Source organism: Portunus trituberculatus, chromosome 41, assembly GCF_017591435.1.
Source record: "Portunus trituberculatus isolate SZX2019 chromosome 41, ASM1759143v1, whole genome shotgun sequence".
In the NCBI taxonomy this organism is placed as follows: domain Eukaryota; kingdom Metazoa; phylum Arthropoda; class Malacostraca; order Decapoda; family Portunidae; genus Portunus; species Portunus trituberculatus.
The window spans coordinates 37,303,039-37,323,038 of record NC_059295.1 but is presented as its reverse complement, the minus strand read 5'-3'; the positions used below and the strand labels follow the sequence as shown (position 1 = coordinate 37,323,038).

Here is a 20,000-nt window from a genome sequence, read left to right as displayed (position 1 = left end):
TGCAGTTTCAATGAGTGCGTTTTGAAAGTAATGGAGGTGTGGCTCAGAGAGAGAGAGAGAGAGAGAGAGAGAGAGAGAGAGAGAGAGAGAGAGAGAGAGAGAGAGAGAGAGAGAGGAAGTGACTAGATACACAAGACCTTGATGACAAAGGGATAGCTTTAAGGAAAGTCTCTCTCTCTCTCTCTCTCTCTCTCTCTCTCTCTCTCTCTGGGCTGACTGGCAGGGCCTCGTGTACACTGTGAAGGTTATGAATAAGTCAATGGGGGGCGAAGGTCACTGGCCCATGGGAGTATGAGGTGGGAGGAGGAAAGGATTACTCTCTCTCTCTCTCTCTCTCTCTCTCTCTCTCTCTCTCTCTCTCTCTCTCTCTCTCTCTCTCTCTCTCTCAACCAACCAATTCATTTTAGTTTCATTGCATAATAGGATTGTTCTCTCTCTCTCTCTCTCTCTCTCTCTCTCTCTCTCTCTCTCTCTCTCTCTCTCTCTCTCTCAATCTATCTATCTATTTATCTAACTATCTATCTATTCATGAACCACTTCACTTAATTTTAGACCCCTCGCATAATAGAACTGTCCCCCCCCCCTCCTTCTCTCTCTCTCTCTCTCTCTCTCTCTGAGGCAGTAGGGTGGAGGAGCACATTGGCACTTCCGCCTCCCTGCCTCCCTCCCTCTACCTCTCCCGGCCTGGCACTCACCGCCCACCGCTCCGCAAATGTCACCTGGCCCACGGTGCCCTCCTAGCCAGCATGAAAGGCCAAAGCACCACACGCACGGCAACTCTCCACGCCATTGCCTACCCTCGCTCACTGGCCCCCTCTCCAGCTCCTCCCTATGTTAGTGTGTGGCGCCCCTGGAGATGCCTGGTCCGAAACACAGTGGAATGGGATAGATATATGCACACCCATACCCACCCACCCACCCACCCACACACACACACACACACACACACACACACACACACACACACACACACACACACACACACACATCTGCATTACTATGTTGGTTTCTTGGTCTGAGGGTATGGAAGAGAGAGAGAGAGAGAGAGAGAGAGAGAGAGAGAGAGAGAGAGAGAGAGAGAGAGAGAGAGAGAGAGAGAGAGAGAGATCGTCAAATGCTGTCTAACCTTATGCAAAAAAAACTTATGTGAAAGAAAGAAAAACTCGATCAAAAATTAATATATAGAGAACACACACACACACACACACAACCCAGCAAAACATTCCTTATCGGGGGGAACAATATAGAACAATAGAGGAAGGAAGAGAAGGGGGACGGTGACTGACGAAGGGGTAAAAGGAGGTGAGGTGAGGTGAGGGAAGGAATGACAAGTCTTCCTATACTGTTAACATGGGGCGCGGGGCGGGACACTGGCTTGTATTCTAAAACGCTTCCGTGCTTCACCTCCACTATTTCAAAAGGCTTCACCTAAATCTACACGAGATTTTTTTTTTTTTACGGTTCTAGAGGAAGACTGACAAGATTTCTACATTAGTAACTGTAGAAACCCTCTTGAAAACCCAGCTAATCATCTCTGTGGCCTTGGAAAATAGTCGAGATGAGAGAGCAAATCGTTTCTGAATACGGACATGAGGTGAGGTGAGATGAGGAGAGGAGGCCCTAGCGTAGAGTGGATGGTATGATCGCCATCCCTGAGATAGCGGGCAGCCTTGGCACCCCACCCTACCCGCCTCAAAGACATCAAGGTGCCAGGGTGCAGTGCCACGCCTCGCCCGCATAATCGCCAGGTAAGGGAGGGTGAGGGAGTCCCGTATCACACTGTATCTTTCTTTATTATAGTTACTTTTGTCTGTCTCCCCTACAACAGTCATTATTAGCACTCTCTCTCTCTCTCTCTCTCTCTCTCTCTCTCTCTCTCTCTCATGCACTTCATTCCAATTCACGCATCATCGTTACAATCTACCCTCGTTCCTCATATTTTTGTTTCGTTACTTTCGCTTCGTTTTTCTCCCCTACAAGCACTCAAAACCTACACTCGTCTCTCTCTCTCTCTCTCTCTCTCTCTCTCTCTCTCTCTCTCTCTCTCTCTCTCTCTCTCTCTCTCCCATGCATTTTATCTTTATATTTACCTTCGTTTTTTTTCTCCCTTGCATCTCATCCCAACTCACAAACACCCTTCACAATCTACCTCCTTTTCTTTCCCCTGCACATCAGACCATGCATCTCTCTCTCTCTCTCTCTCTCTCTCTCTCTCTCTCTCTCTCTCTCTCTCTTTCTTTGCGCTTCATCTGAACTCATACACCCCTCACAATCTACCTTCTTTTCTTTCCCTTGCGCTACGCCTCGCCCTCACAAGTTAGCTACATTTCTTTACCCCATAATACACGCCATCACCACCCAGCCAGCAAGACAAGACACGCTCCGAACATGTCATGGCCTTCTCTACAAACAGCCCTTACTCCACGTGATAGCTAACCCCATAAGCAGAGCACTGGAATGTAATTAACCACACTCAGGAATGTAAGTAAAGTTGCAAGATGCCCTCGGACCTACAAACACACAGCAGTCCCAGTATACAGAGAAAGACACAGGCGAGGAGAATTTCCAGCGTAGTGATAAGATTTGTAATTATAGTACTCGACAAGACTCTGATGTGGGTATTTCCTTCCCTTCCTCCTAATATACGACTCATCCACCACCACCACCACCACCACCACCACTAAAGAATATCAACAGTGAAAGTTCAACACAAGTGCGTGGAGAGGGAGGGAAAAGAGGGAGGGAGGGAGGGAGAGGAGGAGAGAGAGGAGAGAGAGAGAGAGAGAGAGAGAGAGAGAGAGTGAGGGAGAGAGAGGGCAGTTACATTCATTAAACCTGCACACTCACTCCTTTTGATGACACGTGACTGTTTACGTACTAACTGTGTGTGTGTGTGTGTGTGTGTGTGTGTGTGTGTGTGTGTGTGTGTGTGTGATGAAAAACCTGAAGTGAGGAGAAACAAAGGCCAAACAGAGGTCGCTGCTTCAAGGGAACATTAAACCTCAGTTGAACCGGATGGATGAGAGCAGGCAGGGGTCGGTCACACACACACACACACACACACACAAAGACCATTTTGGGAGCAGAGGAACCTTGCCCGACTAGTGGATGTTGTTGCTGCTGCTGTTGCCTCAAGGTGAACTTTAGGAGGCAGGAGTCATCTCATCTCTGCTATTTGGTGCTGGAGGCGTTTACTATACCACTACCACTACCACTACCACTACCACTATCACTACCACCACCACCACCACCACCACCACCACCAAAACACGAACACTTCACCTAACGTCTGCACCACTTAATCTCCATCCAGTCTCTACAAAAACTACAGAATAATACTAGGAATCAACTTACAAGACGTGGGTGAAGGATCAGTGCCTATGCTATCCTATGAAACTTGGTGAGCGCTGTCTAGCCTGTCTTTAACGTGGAAATATAGATAATGGGGCCTACTTTCCTGGTGTCTGGTAAAGGTCGTCAAGCCCCCACACACACACACGTATCTGCACTGCAAGGATGAAGGTCAAGACGTGCTCAGTCCTGTGGTGATTCACGCTAAGTTTACAAAATCATATACGGTCTGCGTGTCTGTTACATTTCATCTATTAGTACATTGTATTATCGATCGCTCCTTCTTGTTGATGTTGTTATTGGTGTTGTTTTTGTCATCCCACAAGTAGTGCATACACCTAGTCTGAATTCTTACTCATGTCATTGTCTTTGTACAGGTTTATTTGGTTTGTATTTTAGTGTTGCCTTCGAATGAAATAAAATGATCGTGATTATTTTTTCTCTCTTTCTTTCATTCTGTCTGTTGAGGTTCAGTGTATGTCCCGTAACTACTAACTACTGTTTTTGTATCTACTTTTAATATGAGAGAGAGAGAGAGAGAGAGAGAGAGAGAGAGAGAGAGAGAGAGAGAGAGAGAGAGAGAGAGAGAGAGAGAGAGAGAGAGAGAGAGAGAGAGAGAGAGAGAGAGAGAGAGAGAGAGAGAGAGAGAGAGAGAGGCCTACTAAAGATGCCAGTTCTTAAAGCGGACAGCCAAATGGAATACACCAAATAATGAGGAGTGTCTTGAAACCTTCGCCCTTCAAAGATTTCAGCCACTGGTGGAAGAAAATGCAGAAACAGCGAATGAGTAAAGTTTCAAAGTTCACTCGGCACAGTTTTGTCTGGCTAAGAATCACAGTTTAACCCCTTCAGTAGTAGGACGCATTTTTACCTCGAGTTTTGAGTGAGATTAGACGATTTTATTTACATTAGGAAGGGTCTATGGAGATAAAAAGATTAATAGTCACAGTCTTTACTATTTCAATACCCCACTTGAGTTTCTGAAGCTGTGTAAAACCACCAAATAGTAAGCAGAATTAATATGAAAACCTGTCATGCTACTGAAGGGGTTAAACATTTAAGCTCAATCACACGTAATGGTAAAAGGAACACACCACTCGTTGTAACTACTCATTGTAATGCGGGTTTTGCTCCTTCGCAAGCCTTGATTTAGATTACTCTTTCATTCTACTGAAGGTTGTGGCCATTCTCTACACCTGACTTAGGCTCGTATTCTCAAACACTTCTGTGCTTCACCACTATTTCAAAAGGGTTTATCAAAATTTATACAAGTTTCTCAAGGCTTTTTTTTTTTTTTTACGGTTCTAGAGGCAGATTGACAAGATTTCTACATTACTTACAGGAGAAACACTCTTGAAAACCCTGCTAATCATCTCTGTGGCCTTGGAAAATAGTCGTGGTGAGAGAGCAAAGCGTTTCTGAATAGGGGCCTTAGATTAATCCTTCATTTTATTGCAGGTTGTGGCCATTCTCTACACCTAACTGACTAATCCTTTACTGTATTGCAAGTTGTGGCCATTTTCTACACCTTACTTAGATTAATTTTCAGTCCATTGCAGGCTGTGGCCATTCTCTAAAGCTAACTTAGACTAATAATTGACCTAACATAGACTAATCCTTCTTTGTATTGCAGGTTGTGGCCATTCTCTATACCTAACTTAGTGTAATCCTTCAATCTATTGCAGGTTGTGGCCATTCTCTATACCTAACTTAGTGTAATCCTTCAATCTATTGCAGGTTGTGGCCATTCTCTTGACCTAACTTAGCCTAATCTTTCATTGTGTTGTAGGTTTTGCTCCTTCATTAGACCTAACTTAAACTAATCCTTCAATCTTTTGCAGGTTGTGGTCATTCTCTACACCGAACTTACACCAAGCCTTCAATCTACTGCAGGTTGTGATAAAACCATAACCCTATACCTAAGTTCCAACAGAAAAAATTCCTAAGGGAAGAAAAGAAAGTCTTAGCGAGCCTCCAGAACAGGCAAAAGAATTCTCATCTGTACATTTGCATAATTACAAAGCAAGTGACTCAACAAAATGCATCAACAAAAATTTTTTATTACTTGTTTCGATTCAAGAATATGTATCACATTATAGAGGATGTGACGCGATTAACAAAGTAACTTATGAATTAAAACCAGAACAAATGCATAACTACAGTAACTAGACTAAAAATACCAGTCAGTAAATACTTGTGGCATTAGGATGGCTTGAGCTATGAATAAGAGAGATAACAGACAGCTTACTTTAGTCAAGAATCATTGCTGAGACCAAAACAATTATAGCTTCATTTTTATTTCTTATTTTTAAGTTGTGTTTTCTATAATTTAGAAATTGTTATCATTATTTTTATGTAAGAGAAAATCCAGCCAAAGGATACAAAAAAAGACTAAACAAAAACAGCCACTTAGATGCCAGTCCCTGAGCACGTCTGAGACAGTTAGTCAAAAGAACGTGATAAATGTCTCAAAACTTGACAGCTCCCTCTTAATTGAGTTCAAGTCGCATTCTTTTCCTAGATTCCCTTTAGCTTGAACACTCATACCATACACAGACATAACAAGATTCAGCAGATTCTCCCAAAGATTTCCTCTGGATACAATAACAGACTGCATGTATATTAGGAAACAATGGTTCTTCTTTATAACAACCTCTACAGCTCTCTCTTTTTGCCAACCCAACCTATTCTAGCCTTAACCCATTCAGTACTGGGATGCATTTTTGCCTTGAGTTTTGGGTGTGATTAGATTATTTCATTGACATTCAGAAGAGTCTATGGAGGTCAGAAAATTAATGGCTACAGTCTTCACTATTTTAATCTACCACACAAGTTTCTGAAGCTTTATAAAATCACCAAATATGTAGTAAACAGAATGGATATGGAAACGCATCACGCCGTGGTGTAATAAAACTGTATTGATGTTCAGTGTACGCTGGAAACAACAGATCCAGGTAGATTTTTTTTCTTTTACATATAATCTTTTTCTATTTGCTCCTTAGGGTCTGGTACCTACACTGAATCTCTCTCTCTCTCTTTTTTTCCTAACCCTTGGCCAGACCCCCTCATAAAATACTAGAGAGTATATAAAGAAAACAAAAAGATTCCAGGATTTTTTTTAACTCCTTCAGTACTGGAACACATTTATTACCATGAGTTTCGAGTATGATTGGACAGTTTTATTGACATTAGGAAGGTTCTATGGAGGTCCGAAGACTAATGCCCGAGTCTATTCTAATCCCAACATAAGTATCTGAGGCTGTATAGAATCACCAAATAGTAAGCGGAATAAATATGAAAACGTGTCATGGTACTGAAGGGGTTAAAGATTTTACAACATAACCACCTCACCAGAATGAATGTTCACGCCACCTTATACATGATATCAAAATAAACACACTTAGTACACGTATATACAAACAAAAACGTTAAAAGAAAATCTTAAAGCTTCCGGGCTTGCAAAGAATTCTCACTCTGACCACTAATCTCACCACCACTCGTTCTCAGCCATACAATAATAGCAACAACATAAACACCAAACATCACCACTCGTCCCTACACAAAATGCACCTTCCTTACTTTTTTTTTTATGAACCCTTCATGTTAGTGTTCCGCCACAAGTTCACCGCGTGTGGGTCCTGCTCTTATATGGATACGTTGTCACTATTCTCGTCCCAACCACCACCACCACTGCAGTACCACAACACAAAATAACTTCTGCCATGCCTCCCTGCCACTCGTTCGCTCGCTCACTCACTCACTCACACATTCCAAAGTGTCTATGAGCAATTCTCCACCTCCAACTTTGCCCAAGCCCATGTTACTCTGCCCTGGTTGGAGAGGAAGGAAAGGGAAGTGTCAGCCCTGCCTCCCTTACTTCCTCTGCCTCTCTTAACCATCTCCTGCCGCCGCTACCAACCACCTACCACCCATTTTCTTATTAGCTCCTTAGTGATGGAGTTTTTATCGTTTAAGGGAAAGGGTAGCGGGGCAAGGCAAGTGTGTGTCCAGCCATTTTGGGGCAACACCGCCGCTGACCGCCCCGCCAACACACCCCAGGAACCTCTCCCCCCACACGCCTGCTTTCTGGGGCCGCCAGAGATGCTTCACCCTCTCCCTGCCTTGTACTTACTTGTGAGACGAATTTTCATTGCTCCAGTCCTTCTGTGGGGCGCCGGGTTAGCCATTTTACGAATAAACCACTACAATGCCACCATCACCTCCATTGACCTCCCCCTCACACGTCCTCTCACACACTGACCACCACACCGCGGGACTCGGGACACAACACTTGCCCGCTCCCCCCGCCATGCTTGCCAACACCACCAGTTATTCTGTATTCATGGCTAGCTTATTTCCCTACCACAATATAATAGATTATCGTGCACTTTGTTTTTTCTAGTGTTAACATGTATGCCTATAAGTACCTTCAGTTCCTAAGGTGTTATGCTAATAACTGAAGACTGTGTTTTAAGGTTGTATTGTGTTGGCATCAGATTAAATCTCGGGGAGCTTTAAAGCGTTAGTAAATAAACAAACTGCTGGTCAATTCCTTCTCGTTATCATATAATCAAACTGCCGCACGAATTATCATGAGGCCATGCACAACTGTTTTGATTTTGTGCTCTTATAGCAAACCTTTGTGAAGCAAGATTGTTCATGACTACCAAAATTCATCTTATTTCTGTTTCCTTTGGGTATCACCATACAGTAATTTGATATCAGTGTAACATATCAATGATCAATCGTCTTACTCTTGTTCTGCAGGTAACAAATCTTTTTGGTGTTTGTTATTGAGCTACCTACAGTCCATGAAACGAGTTTCATGTCTCAGACCTCTACGATGTAAAGTTTATACAAATGGGCAGTATTTAGCAAAAAGGAGAGAAAATAAGATGGAGAGGAGAGAGGAGGGTGAACAGAAAAAGAAAGAAAGAAAGAAAAGAAAATACTTAATGTTCTTAGTCAGGGTCTCGGTCTAAGCTCAAATTCTTGATCTTAATACTTCATTAAGTTGTCTCAATTTTTTTTTTTTTTTTTTTTTAGATTTTTGCATTTTAATCGGAAGAGAGAGTTAACTGACATTTGTGTATATCTATACGACCTGCTGAGTTACATTAGCTGACATCGAAATGGATAAACTTATTAGTCCAGCGCGAAGTTCAAAACCCCCATATTCTTATTTCTATATGGTATAGAAATACCTTAATTCATGAAAACGGGTTTAACACTCTCCATCAGCCAATAGAACACAAGTTTCAGGGGTACATAACTCCATTGATTTTTTTTTTTTTTTTTTCATAAGTCAAGATTCCAATAGCTTTATTTACAAGCATATGCATTTTATTTCATGTAAGTCTTGAGATTTATTGATGTATAAGTGAACATATATTGTATAACTGATCAACTAGATCATATCAACTGATTTACTGACAATATTGAAATCACATGGAAAAGATATTCCTCATAACTTTACATAAACATATTAATGTATACATCTGTTGTTACTGATCACAAATGTACGAGTATTTCACTAAGCTGGTCAAGGCACAATCTTCTACATGTTGATCTATTTTGTAACTGGTGTCTGACATCACAAATCTTGAAAGGAGAGGGGGGATCTTTCATGGAAAATGAAAATATTAGTTTAAAAAAAGTTCGTTCATCACTTTCTTTACATATTATTGCTGTGTGTGTGTGTGTGTGTGTGTGTGTGTGTGTGTGTGTGTGTGTGTGTGTGTGTGTGTGTGTGTGTGTGTGTGTGTAATTCACTGTTTGATCTGCTGCAGTCTCTGATGAGACAGCCAGACGTTACCCTACAGAACGAGCTCAGAGCTCATTATTTCCGATCTTGGGATAGGCCTGAGATCAGGCACACACCACACACCGGGACAACAAGGTCACAACTCCTCGATTTACATCCCGTACCTACTCACTGCTAGGTGAACAGGGGCTACACGTGAAAGGAGACACACCCAAATATCTCCACCCGGCCGGGGAATCGAACCCGGTCATCTGGCTTGTGAAGCCAGCGCTCTAACCACTGAGCTACCGGGCCGTGTGTGTGTGTGTGTGTGTGTGTGTGTGTGTGTGTGTGTGTGTGTGTGTGTGTGTGTGTGTGTGTGTGTGTGTGTGTGTGTGTGTGTGTGTGTGTGTGTATCAAAAAAGGATATGGACTATAAGTAAGACAAAAATAAGAGCCAGACTGACAAAAACTAGTATTGTTTCTAAATTTTGACATTGCTGCATAATTACAATGTATCAAGAAAAATAAAATCATCATTGCCATAGCTAATGCACTAAAATATTGGCAGAATATCTGCTCATCAACCATGGAGCACTACAGTCTTTGGCCATGCTAAAGTAGTGATGAAACAACACATTAATATCTCAGATTTACATTAAATATTTTCACCCAATCTGCAACTTGATTGCCTTCTGAAAACAGAAGGAAGCAAATGTATGGCATAAAGCAATAATTAGCAGATTTATCTAATGTAAAAACTATGATATTCCCCTTTGCACAGATATCAAATCTTAAAAGAAGAAGGCTATACTATCTGGAGGGTCAAGAGAAGGTCACAGCAAATGTTCCTGTTCTAAGCATAACCTAGCTAGGCATGCTGGCTATCCTCTAGCTTCACTTACAAAACTTTATATGTAATGATGACAATTGCATTCATACCTCCACCAATTATTCAAAACAATAGTAAAATACATTGGTTCAGCACAAAAGATTTCAGAAAAAAGGAAAACAGTTTGATTATGCTGTACATGCTCAAGTATGCCTGTGAGACAACACACACACACACACACACACACACACACACACACACACACACACACACACACACTGTGTGTGTGTGTATATATATATATATATATATATATATATATATATATATATATATATATATATATATATATATATATATATATATTCTTTTTTTCCATAATTTTGGACCCTCATTATTTCTATCAAAATTAACATCAAAATACTATCCATTATTTGAACAAGTACTACGTTAGTGAACAAATTTTTGGAGGAGGGTTACCATGACACTAAAACATTAAATACAACAAGGCAGAGCATGTTGAAATCATTACAGTAAACTATCAAATCAAACTTTGATGTAGTTATGTCCAAATACCAAAGAATATAATTTTCACATCTTTGGAACATGAAGATGTTTAAGCCAGTGACCCCCAAAAAAAGTAACATCAAGAGCAGCCATATGACTTTTCTGACTCCATAGTTTTTGAGATTAAGACAACATATCTGAAATGAGCGGTTAAAGACTGCTGAATAAATCAAACTATGTTGAATAACCTTAAATAAGTTAATACAATATATTATGCATCTTTAAACAAATACCCCAAGGAAAAGACTGATACTGTATGGATTCTTCAAAAATCTAAAACTGAAACATTTTTTGTACATAAATACAACTCTAAAGCTGTTAGGAGCTTTTCACAATCAACACAAAAAAAAGACTTAATTTAACAATACATTAGCAACTTGCAAATGCTAAACTCACTCATTACTATTTCTCCAAACAAATATGCATCTACACAACAAGTACAAAAAATTACAATCTTCTAAGAAGTTTTGGCAAACATTGTCTTAAAAATACAACTGAAAATTTATGTAATGCAAAGCTTACTATTTACATACTAATATATACTATATATATATATATATATATATATATATATATATATATATATATATATATATATATATATATATATATATATATATATATATATCTGATTTCTTAACTCTCTTTCTGGAATGACACAATAATGGTACTTAGACAAAGGCAATAGCATCTACAAAGTTTATAATACTTAGGTAAAGCTGTTTCCCAATTCAATACAGTATTTGATTGATCAAAAATATACATCTTTATGATAATGAGGTAGGCCATTAATGATGTCTATAAAAGAATTAATTCTTCATACATATACATATTTATGGCCACTACTGTGAAGAAGTAAACTCATATTACTGTAGAGAAATACACACACACACACACACGCGTAGTGTAGTGGTTAGCACGCTCGACTGACAATCGAGAGGGTCCAGGTTCGAGTCCCGGAAAGCAGCGAGGCAAATGAGCAAGCCTCTTAATGTGTAGCCCTTGTTCACCCAGCAGTAAATAGGTACGGGATGTAACTCAAGGGGTTGTGGCCTCGCTTTCCCGGTGTGTGGAGTGTGTTGTGGTCTCAGTCCTACCCGAAGATCGGTCTATGAATTCTGAGCTCGCTTCATAATGGGAAAGACTGGCTGGGTGACCAGCAGACGACCGTGGTGAATTACACACACACACACACACACACACACACGGCCTGGTAGCTCAGTGGTTAGAGCGCTGGCTTCACAAGCCAGATGACCGGGGTTCGATTCCCCGGCAGGGTGGAGATATTTGAGTGTGTCTCCTTTCACGTGTAGCCCCTGTTCACCTAGCAATGAGTAGGTACGGGATGTAAATCGAGGAGTTGTGACCTTGTTGTCCCGGTGTGTGGTGTGTGCCTGGTCTCAGACTTATCCGAAGATCAGAAACAATGAGCTCTGTGCTCGTTCCGCAGGGTAATGTCTGGCTGTCTCGTCAGAGACTGCAGCAGATCAAACAGTGAATTACACACACACACACACACACACACACACACACACACACACACACACACACACAACAGTAGCATGGTCTCTGAGCTCTATAAAGATATAAGAAAATTGGAAAGGATACAGAAGATTGTTACAAAGATGGTGCTGGAATTAAAGGACCTCACATATGAAGAACGACTGAAAGAAATGGGACTGCCAACCTTACAAGATAGAAGAGAATGGGGGGACCTAATAACAATGTAAGATAGTAAATGATATTGAAAAAATAGACAAGGAAGACTTGGTGCTGTTGACGGAAGAAGATGGAAGGACAAGAGGACATGAAAAGAAGATCAGGATAAGGCAGTGTGTGAAGGATATTGGAAAATACAGTTTTCACACAGAACAGTGGTAAAATGGAATACACTGGATAATGGAACTGTTACAGCACATAGTGTGCATAACTATAAAGAAAAACTAGATAAATGGAGATATGGAGACACTATGAGCCCCGCTCGAACCCTGTACAATACAACTAGGTAAATACACACACACACACACACACACACACACACACACACACACACACACACACACACACACACACACACACACACCGCATAGTGTAGTGGTTAACACGCTCGACTCACAATCGAGAGGGCTCGCATTCGAGTCCCAGGAAGCGGTGAGGCAAGTGGGCAAGCCTCTTAATGTGTAGCCCCTGTTCACCTAGTAGTAAATAGGTACGGGATGTAACTCAAGGGGTTGTGGCCTCACTTTCCCTTTGTGTTGTGTGTGATGTGGTCTCAGTCCTACCCAAAGATCGGTCACTACAAGCTCTGAGCTCTTTCCGGAGGGGAAAGGTTGGCTGGATAACCAGTAGACGACTGTGGTGAATAACACACACACACACACACACACACACACACACACACACACACACACACACACACACACACACACACACACACACACACACACACACACACACACACACACACACACACACACACACACACACACACACACATTTTAAAAAGGTGTACTGTAAATCATATTACTTTATCTGTAGCACATCCATATTTTCATTTGATGTGATAACATGGAGTCTTCAATTTATTTCTCCTAACAAAATGAAGTATGAACTATAGCAGTCTATATTTGAACATGGCAGTAGGCATACAGTTAATTCTTTATACATCCTAGATGAGTCCCACACACTTTTATATGAAAGCAGGAACTACCAGATTCTCTGCACCTTAAAGTAGCTCACCGGTCGTCTACCATCTAAATGTAAGCAACATGAATCATTACAACAATCCTTTCATTATTAATCTTACAACCTCCCCATACATTTCCTTCCTTAAACTATTTCATACTCAATTTTTCATGCAATATTCAAATAAATACTATTACCTACTTAATTTCTTTCAATATCTATTCGGCAAATATTTATTCTGATAATTGAAAAAAATATTCCTAAAAATACATTTGTATAAAAATATATGAAAAGCAGAGTCAAAGGCATTGCAATGCCCAAAAAACTTTCCCTTTAAATAATGGTGAAACCATATGCCTTAACATTTCTTCAAGATAAAATATTACAAGTTAAAAATCTATACATATCAAAGATATAAAAAGCAGATTAAAACATTAAACTAACAGGTACACTACTTATTCAAATCAAATTAGTTAATTATGATTCCATAGACCAAATAATCACAAATATACAAAAGAAAAATCACAGTAATACAGTAAACATCAAAATTATCAAACCTTTTAACCATATTGAAGAAACCTGTATGTAATAAACTCAAAGTCCTTTCAAGGAATGGAGGGTCACTAAATGGACCTGTAATATTTTGTTATATCAAGAGTTAACTGTATGTACATACATTATTATGAGGCCCTTGTTTGCATACTGATATAGACACAAAGCTGAATGAAAAGTTATCTTATCAGTTTTCACATCCTTGCATCATTATAATGTCTGAGGAAACAATGAGCTCTTGTTTAATCCTCAGCTGGACAAGTATCAGCCATCTTCAATACTATATGGATCACAACAGCCAATGAAGAGTTACATGTGTCCTTGTCTGGCATGTTCCTTCAAACACTCACAAGTTGTGCCCAGAGAGATCACACAAAACTAGCAATGCAAGTGACAAACCAGGACCCTTTAGGGACTGTCATTATGAGGCTTGGTAACATCTTATTTAAAACCAAGTAACCTTGGGTAGCCATAATCAAAGCTGCAAGCAAGAGTGTGGTGGTAAGCTGTCAAAAAGACAAATTACTAACACTGGTAAATGACAAACTGAAATGCTGAATGAGGAAAAATTTCACATGTACAACTACAATGAAAGGAAAGATGGCATTACCTTTTTGTTATATAATTATAAGTGACATTAGTAAGGGAAGTCCTTCATTTGAAGAAGGAAATTATAATGAAAGAAAGTGTCTTTCTATATGAAGTGTTTGGTCACATAGAAGAAAAGGCACAAATTTTGTTGCCTTCAAGAAATACTCTTTACAACTTTGAGCATGACATACTGAAACACAAACTATGTTAGCCATTGAAATCTAACAAAAGAAAAATCATTACAATACACAAATACATAAATATCTTTCTGAGTTATTTCATAATCAAATTCTATGAAATTAAGGTTACAATGCCATCAGCTCCATTTTGAGACCAAGTAAATGGAATGTGTCAAAATAATTTAAGTATTATTTTTTATAAGAGAGGCAGTCTAATCCAGTGTTCTTTGAAAATATGAAAGAAATACATTCATTTATCTCCCAAAACCTCTTCAGCTATAAATTATCATGTTAAAATTGTGAATTACATACATGTATTTACTTATAGAGTAAAACATAAATAACTAATAATGTCAAATGGCAACTGATATATAACATTCAAAAGTTACTACAACTTTGCTTTTAAAATACAACCTTTATTTTAATTAATTTCACTTTCATATACAACAAAGGGCCTCATACTCATGTGTGTGTGTGTGTGTGTGTGTGTGTGTGTGTGTGTTCACTTCACTGTTTGATCTGCTGCAGTTTCTGAGAGAGACAGCCAGGCGTTAGAGAGAGCTCAGAGCTCATTATTTCCGATCTTGGGATAGGTCTGAGACCAGGCACACACACACACCGGTGTGTGTGTGTGTGTGTGTGTGTGTGTGTGTGTGTGTGTGTGTGTGAGAGAGAGAGAGAGAGAGAGAGAGAGAGAGAGAGAGAGAGAGAGAGAGAGAGAGAGAGAGAGAGAGAGAGAGAGAGAGAGAGAGAGAGAGAGAGAGAGAGAGAGAGAGAGAGAGAGAGAGAGAGAGAGAGAGAGAGAGAGAGAGAGAGAGAGAGAGAGAGAGATACTGATATAAACTTGATCCTCCAAAGGGGTTAATTTGTTCATTTGACCTTCATGCAGAGAAGTTCCTGGGTTGGGTTGAGGCTGGGTAGCATGTAATATCAGCTAAAACAACAGAATGGCTTCTCTATCATCAATCCTGCCTAACCCACACATGCAGTATTTAGAGTCTGGCAGGTACCTTTCACATCAGGATCTTGAGTTATAGAATTTAGAGATGGTGGAACCAGGAAAATTGAGGTAATGGACTGAATGTCATCACAGATTGTTCTGAACAACACAATACTACAGATGAAGTGACACTACCTAGAGTTGACTGCCACACAGTACAACAATACATGAAAGAAAATTACTGCCTTTATTCAATCCCAATTTTTTTTTTGGTACCTACAAAATGTAAAAACAAATAGGAACATAATAATTAAAGCAGTATAGATTTAGTTGTCATTGAAAATGGAAATCTTCTATATCATAGAATGCTCCTGTTTTTTTTGGGTTTATGGTTCTTGAGGTCTAAATCCTTGTGCTTTCTTCTTTCAATACAATATGTACTATAATGGTAAAAAATGTATTCAATTTAATCAATGTCTTATAGGAAGAACAACCTGCCTATGATGAAACTGTTTGATATACCATTGTTGATCTCTGGGAACACTTCCTTCTTAAAAATAATGATTTTCATTGTTGATGTAATTGCATAATATCAATTAGATTTGCTTCATCAGCCCTTGGAAAAAGGCAGAAGCAGCATTGCAGAGGAGGCCATGTAGGAAAAGAATTGCTATTTCCCAGCATCATCCCTTACTTATTCCTCCTTACAAAATTCAAGAGTCATAGTAATTACACCTCTTCTCCACTCTTCCTATCACCAGTGATCCTAACTTAATGCAAGATAAACACTGCAACAAAGTGTGTCAGTGATATATCAAAAGGGTGCAGTTCTTATTTTTCATAAAGTGATCACACTATACCCTCCTCATAGATGACATCATGGCAGGGGTAGCCAGTAGGACTGATGGTGAAATGACAGAAAGGCAGTGCAACAGAACCAGACTGGTTATGATTCACCAAATCTTGTAATTACCTAGCATGTAATAATCCATTTTTTAACTGCTCCCACCATGCCCGAACAGAAAAGGATAAGAGAGGGAGGTCCCAAAATGAAGACAAGGATTTCACTATACCAATACTTCCCCTCTCCTTTCCTAACCACATCCATTTGACATTATTCAAGGCATAAGCTTGGACCAGCCAATTCAAGGTGTATGTACATTAAGACAAGCAATATGCCACCCAGGCCACAATGCACCAATAATCAGCTCCCAATTAGTAGTCACTCAGTTCAGTGCAGAAATTTTAAACAACGGACGGTCATTCACAGCACCATATTTCAGACATTAAGATATCAGAATTTGTCTGAGTCATCCAATGTTTATTAAAAGAAAGTATGTCAAATGGAGGATCAAGTGCAAAATAGGATAAATAGATTAATAAATAAATAAACAAATTATATATATATATATATATATATATATATATATATATATATATATATATATATATATATATATATATATATATATATATAGATAGATAGATAGATAGATAGATAGATAGATAGATAGATAGATAGATAGATAGATAGATAGATAGATAGATAGATAGATAGATAGATAGATAGATAAATAGATAGATAGATAAAATAAGTAAATGAATAGGTAAATAGATAAATAAAAATAAAATACATAAAAGAATAACCATAAAATTTTGAAAGCAAGACAAACCCCCAGTTGATAGTTGAAGCTACAAAACACTATCATAATCTCTAATGGCCTCTGCTGCTCTGTAGCACTTCAAGTGGCATGCTTCCTTAATATGACCCATCTTATCATGCTGCCACAAATTCTTGCATTCTGATCAGATCCAGATACTTCATCATCTTTATCTTTTTAACATGAAAAAAATTTGAATAAGATGCTGGCTGACCTTTCAGAAGGGATATTAGTCATCAGCCATCATACACACACACACACACACACACACACACACACACACACACACACACACACACACACATATATATATATATATATATATATATATATATATATATATATATATATATATATATATATATATATATATATATATATATATATATATATATATATATATATATATATATATATATATATATATATATATATATATATATATATATATATATATATATATATATATATATATATATATATATATATATATATATATATATATATATATATATATATATATATATATATATATATATATATATATATATATATATATATATATATATATATATATATATATATATATATATATATATATATATATATATATATATATATATATATATATATATATATATATATATATATATATATATATATATATATATATATATATATATATATATATATATATATATATATATATATATATATATATATATATATATATATATATATATATATATATATATATATATATATATATATATATATATATATATGAACACACACACACACACACACACACACACACACACACACACACACACACACATATATATATATATATATATATATATATATATATATATATATATATATATATATATATATATATATATATATATATATATATATATATATATATATATATATATATATATATATATATATATATATATATATATATATATATATATATATATATATATATATATATATATATATATATATATATATATATATATATATATATATATATATATATATATATATATATATATATATATATATATATATATATATATATATATGTGTGTGTGTGTGTGTGTGTGTGTGTATTTACCCAATTGTATTTACCTAATTGTAACATACGGGAAAAGAGCTATGCTCGTGTTGTCCCGTCTCCATATCTATTAATGTCCAGCTTTTCTTAAAATCATGAATATTCCTTGCGTTGACCACTTCCACGTCTAAACTATTCCATGCTTCCACCCTTCTATGAGGAAGCTATATTTTTCACATCTCTCCTATAAGTGGCCATTTTAGTTTTTCCCATGCCCTCTCGACATTCTTCCATTCCACATACACAGATCTTCCCTATCCATTTTTCCATGCCAATCATCACTCTGTATATTGCTATCAGGTCTCCCCTTTCTCTTCTGTTTTCCAGGGTTGGAAGTTGCATTCTTTTCAGTCTGTCTTCATAAGTCAAATCTCTTAAGTCAGGCACCATTTTCGTTGCAGCCCTCTGTACTTTCTCTAGTTTCCTTATGTGTTTCTTTAAGTTCGAGCCCACTGTATTGTTGCATATTCAAGCCTCGGTCTTATCATTGCAGTAATTATTTTCTTCATCATTTCTTCATCTAGATATCTGAACGCCACTCTTATGTTCCTCAATAAGTTCAATACTTCTCCAATTATTTTGTTTATATGTCTCTCTGGCGATAGGTCATTGGTAATTGTCACCCCAAGGTCTTTTTCTTCATGACTGGTTTTATGTCTTCATTTCCTATCTTGTACATACTCCTGATTCTTCTTTCACTCTTGCCAAACTCTATTTTCTTGCATTTTGTCGTGTTGAACTCCATTTGCCATGTACAGCTCCATTTCCATATTCTGTCCAAGTCTTCCTGGAGTAGTTCGCAATCTTTGTCACATCTCACTTTTCTTAACAATTTTGCATCGTCTGCAAATAGGCTCACATAACTGGACACCCCATCCACCATGTCATTTATGTAGACTGCGAACATTACTGGTGCCAACACTGATCCCTGTGGAACTCCACTCTCCACCAATCCCCATTCTGATGGTCTGTCCTTAATTATTGTTCTCATTTCTCTTCCTACCAAAAGTCTTCCATCCATTTTAGTAAACTGCCATGCACTCCTCCTACCATTTCAAGTTTCCAGATCAGTCTCTGGTGTGGTACCTTATCAAAGGCCTTTTTTAAATCCAGATATATTCCATCAGCCCAACCATCTCTTTCCTGTATTACATCTATCACCCTCGAATAGTAACATATCAGGTTTGTCGTGCATGAACGCCCTTTCCTAAAACCAAATTGACACTCACAAAGTATGTCATTTTCTCCAAGAAGTCTGTCCATCTAGTCTTCACCACCCTCTCACACATCTTAGCTACCACACTTGTAAGTGACACTGGTCTATAGTTCAATGGGTCTCTCTTGTTACCTGATTTATAGATTGGGACAATGTTAGCTCTTTTCCAGTCTTGGGGCACTACGCCTTCCCTTAATGAGGCATCAATTACTTCACAAACTTTTTCTGCCAATTGCTCCTGCATTCTCTTAAAATCCATCCTGATACCCCATCAGGTCCCACAGCTTTTCTCACTTCTAAACTCCCCATCATGTTCTTGATCTCCTCCACAGTTACTTGAAACTCCTTCATAATCCCTTTCTGTTCCATTACCAGTGGTTTGTCAAAAGCAGTCTCCTTTGTGAATACCTTCCGAAAGCATCCATTCATAGCCTCTGCCATTTCCTGGGATCTTCACTGCATACTCCATTTACTTCTAAACTTTCAATACTTTCTCTATTTTTGATGTTGTTGTTCACATGTCTGTAAAAAGCCTTGGTTGGTCTTTACATTTA

The 20,000-nt window shown here is 38.1% G+C and overlaps 1 protein-coding gene across 4 annotated transcripts in view; it reads right to left on the bottom strand.

Moving 5' to 3' along the window:
* LOC123517135 (E3 ubiquitin-protein ligase SMURF1-like) overlaps window positions 1-8,196 on the bottom strand; it is a 102,761-nt gene extending 94,565 nt beyond the window's left edge. The window contains exon 1 of one of the 4 annotated variants that reach the window (XM_045277077.1): window positions 7,484-8,196. In XM_045277077.1, coding sequence (XP_045133012.1) covers window positions 7,484-7,538 — 55 coding nt within the window. In that variant the 5' untranslated portion in view covers window positions 7,539-8,196. The remainder of the gene's footprint in view (window positions 1-7,483) is intronic. The other 3 variants (XM_045277072.1, XM_045277073.1, XM_045277075.1) reach the window with 3 other exon arrangements.
* Window positions 8,197-20,000: the final 11,804 nt, after the last annotated feature.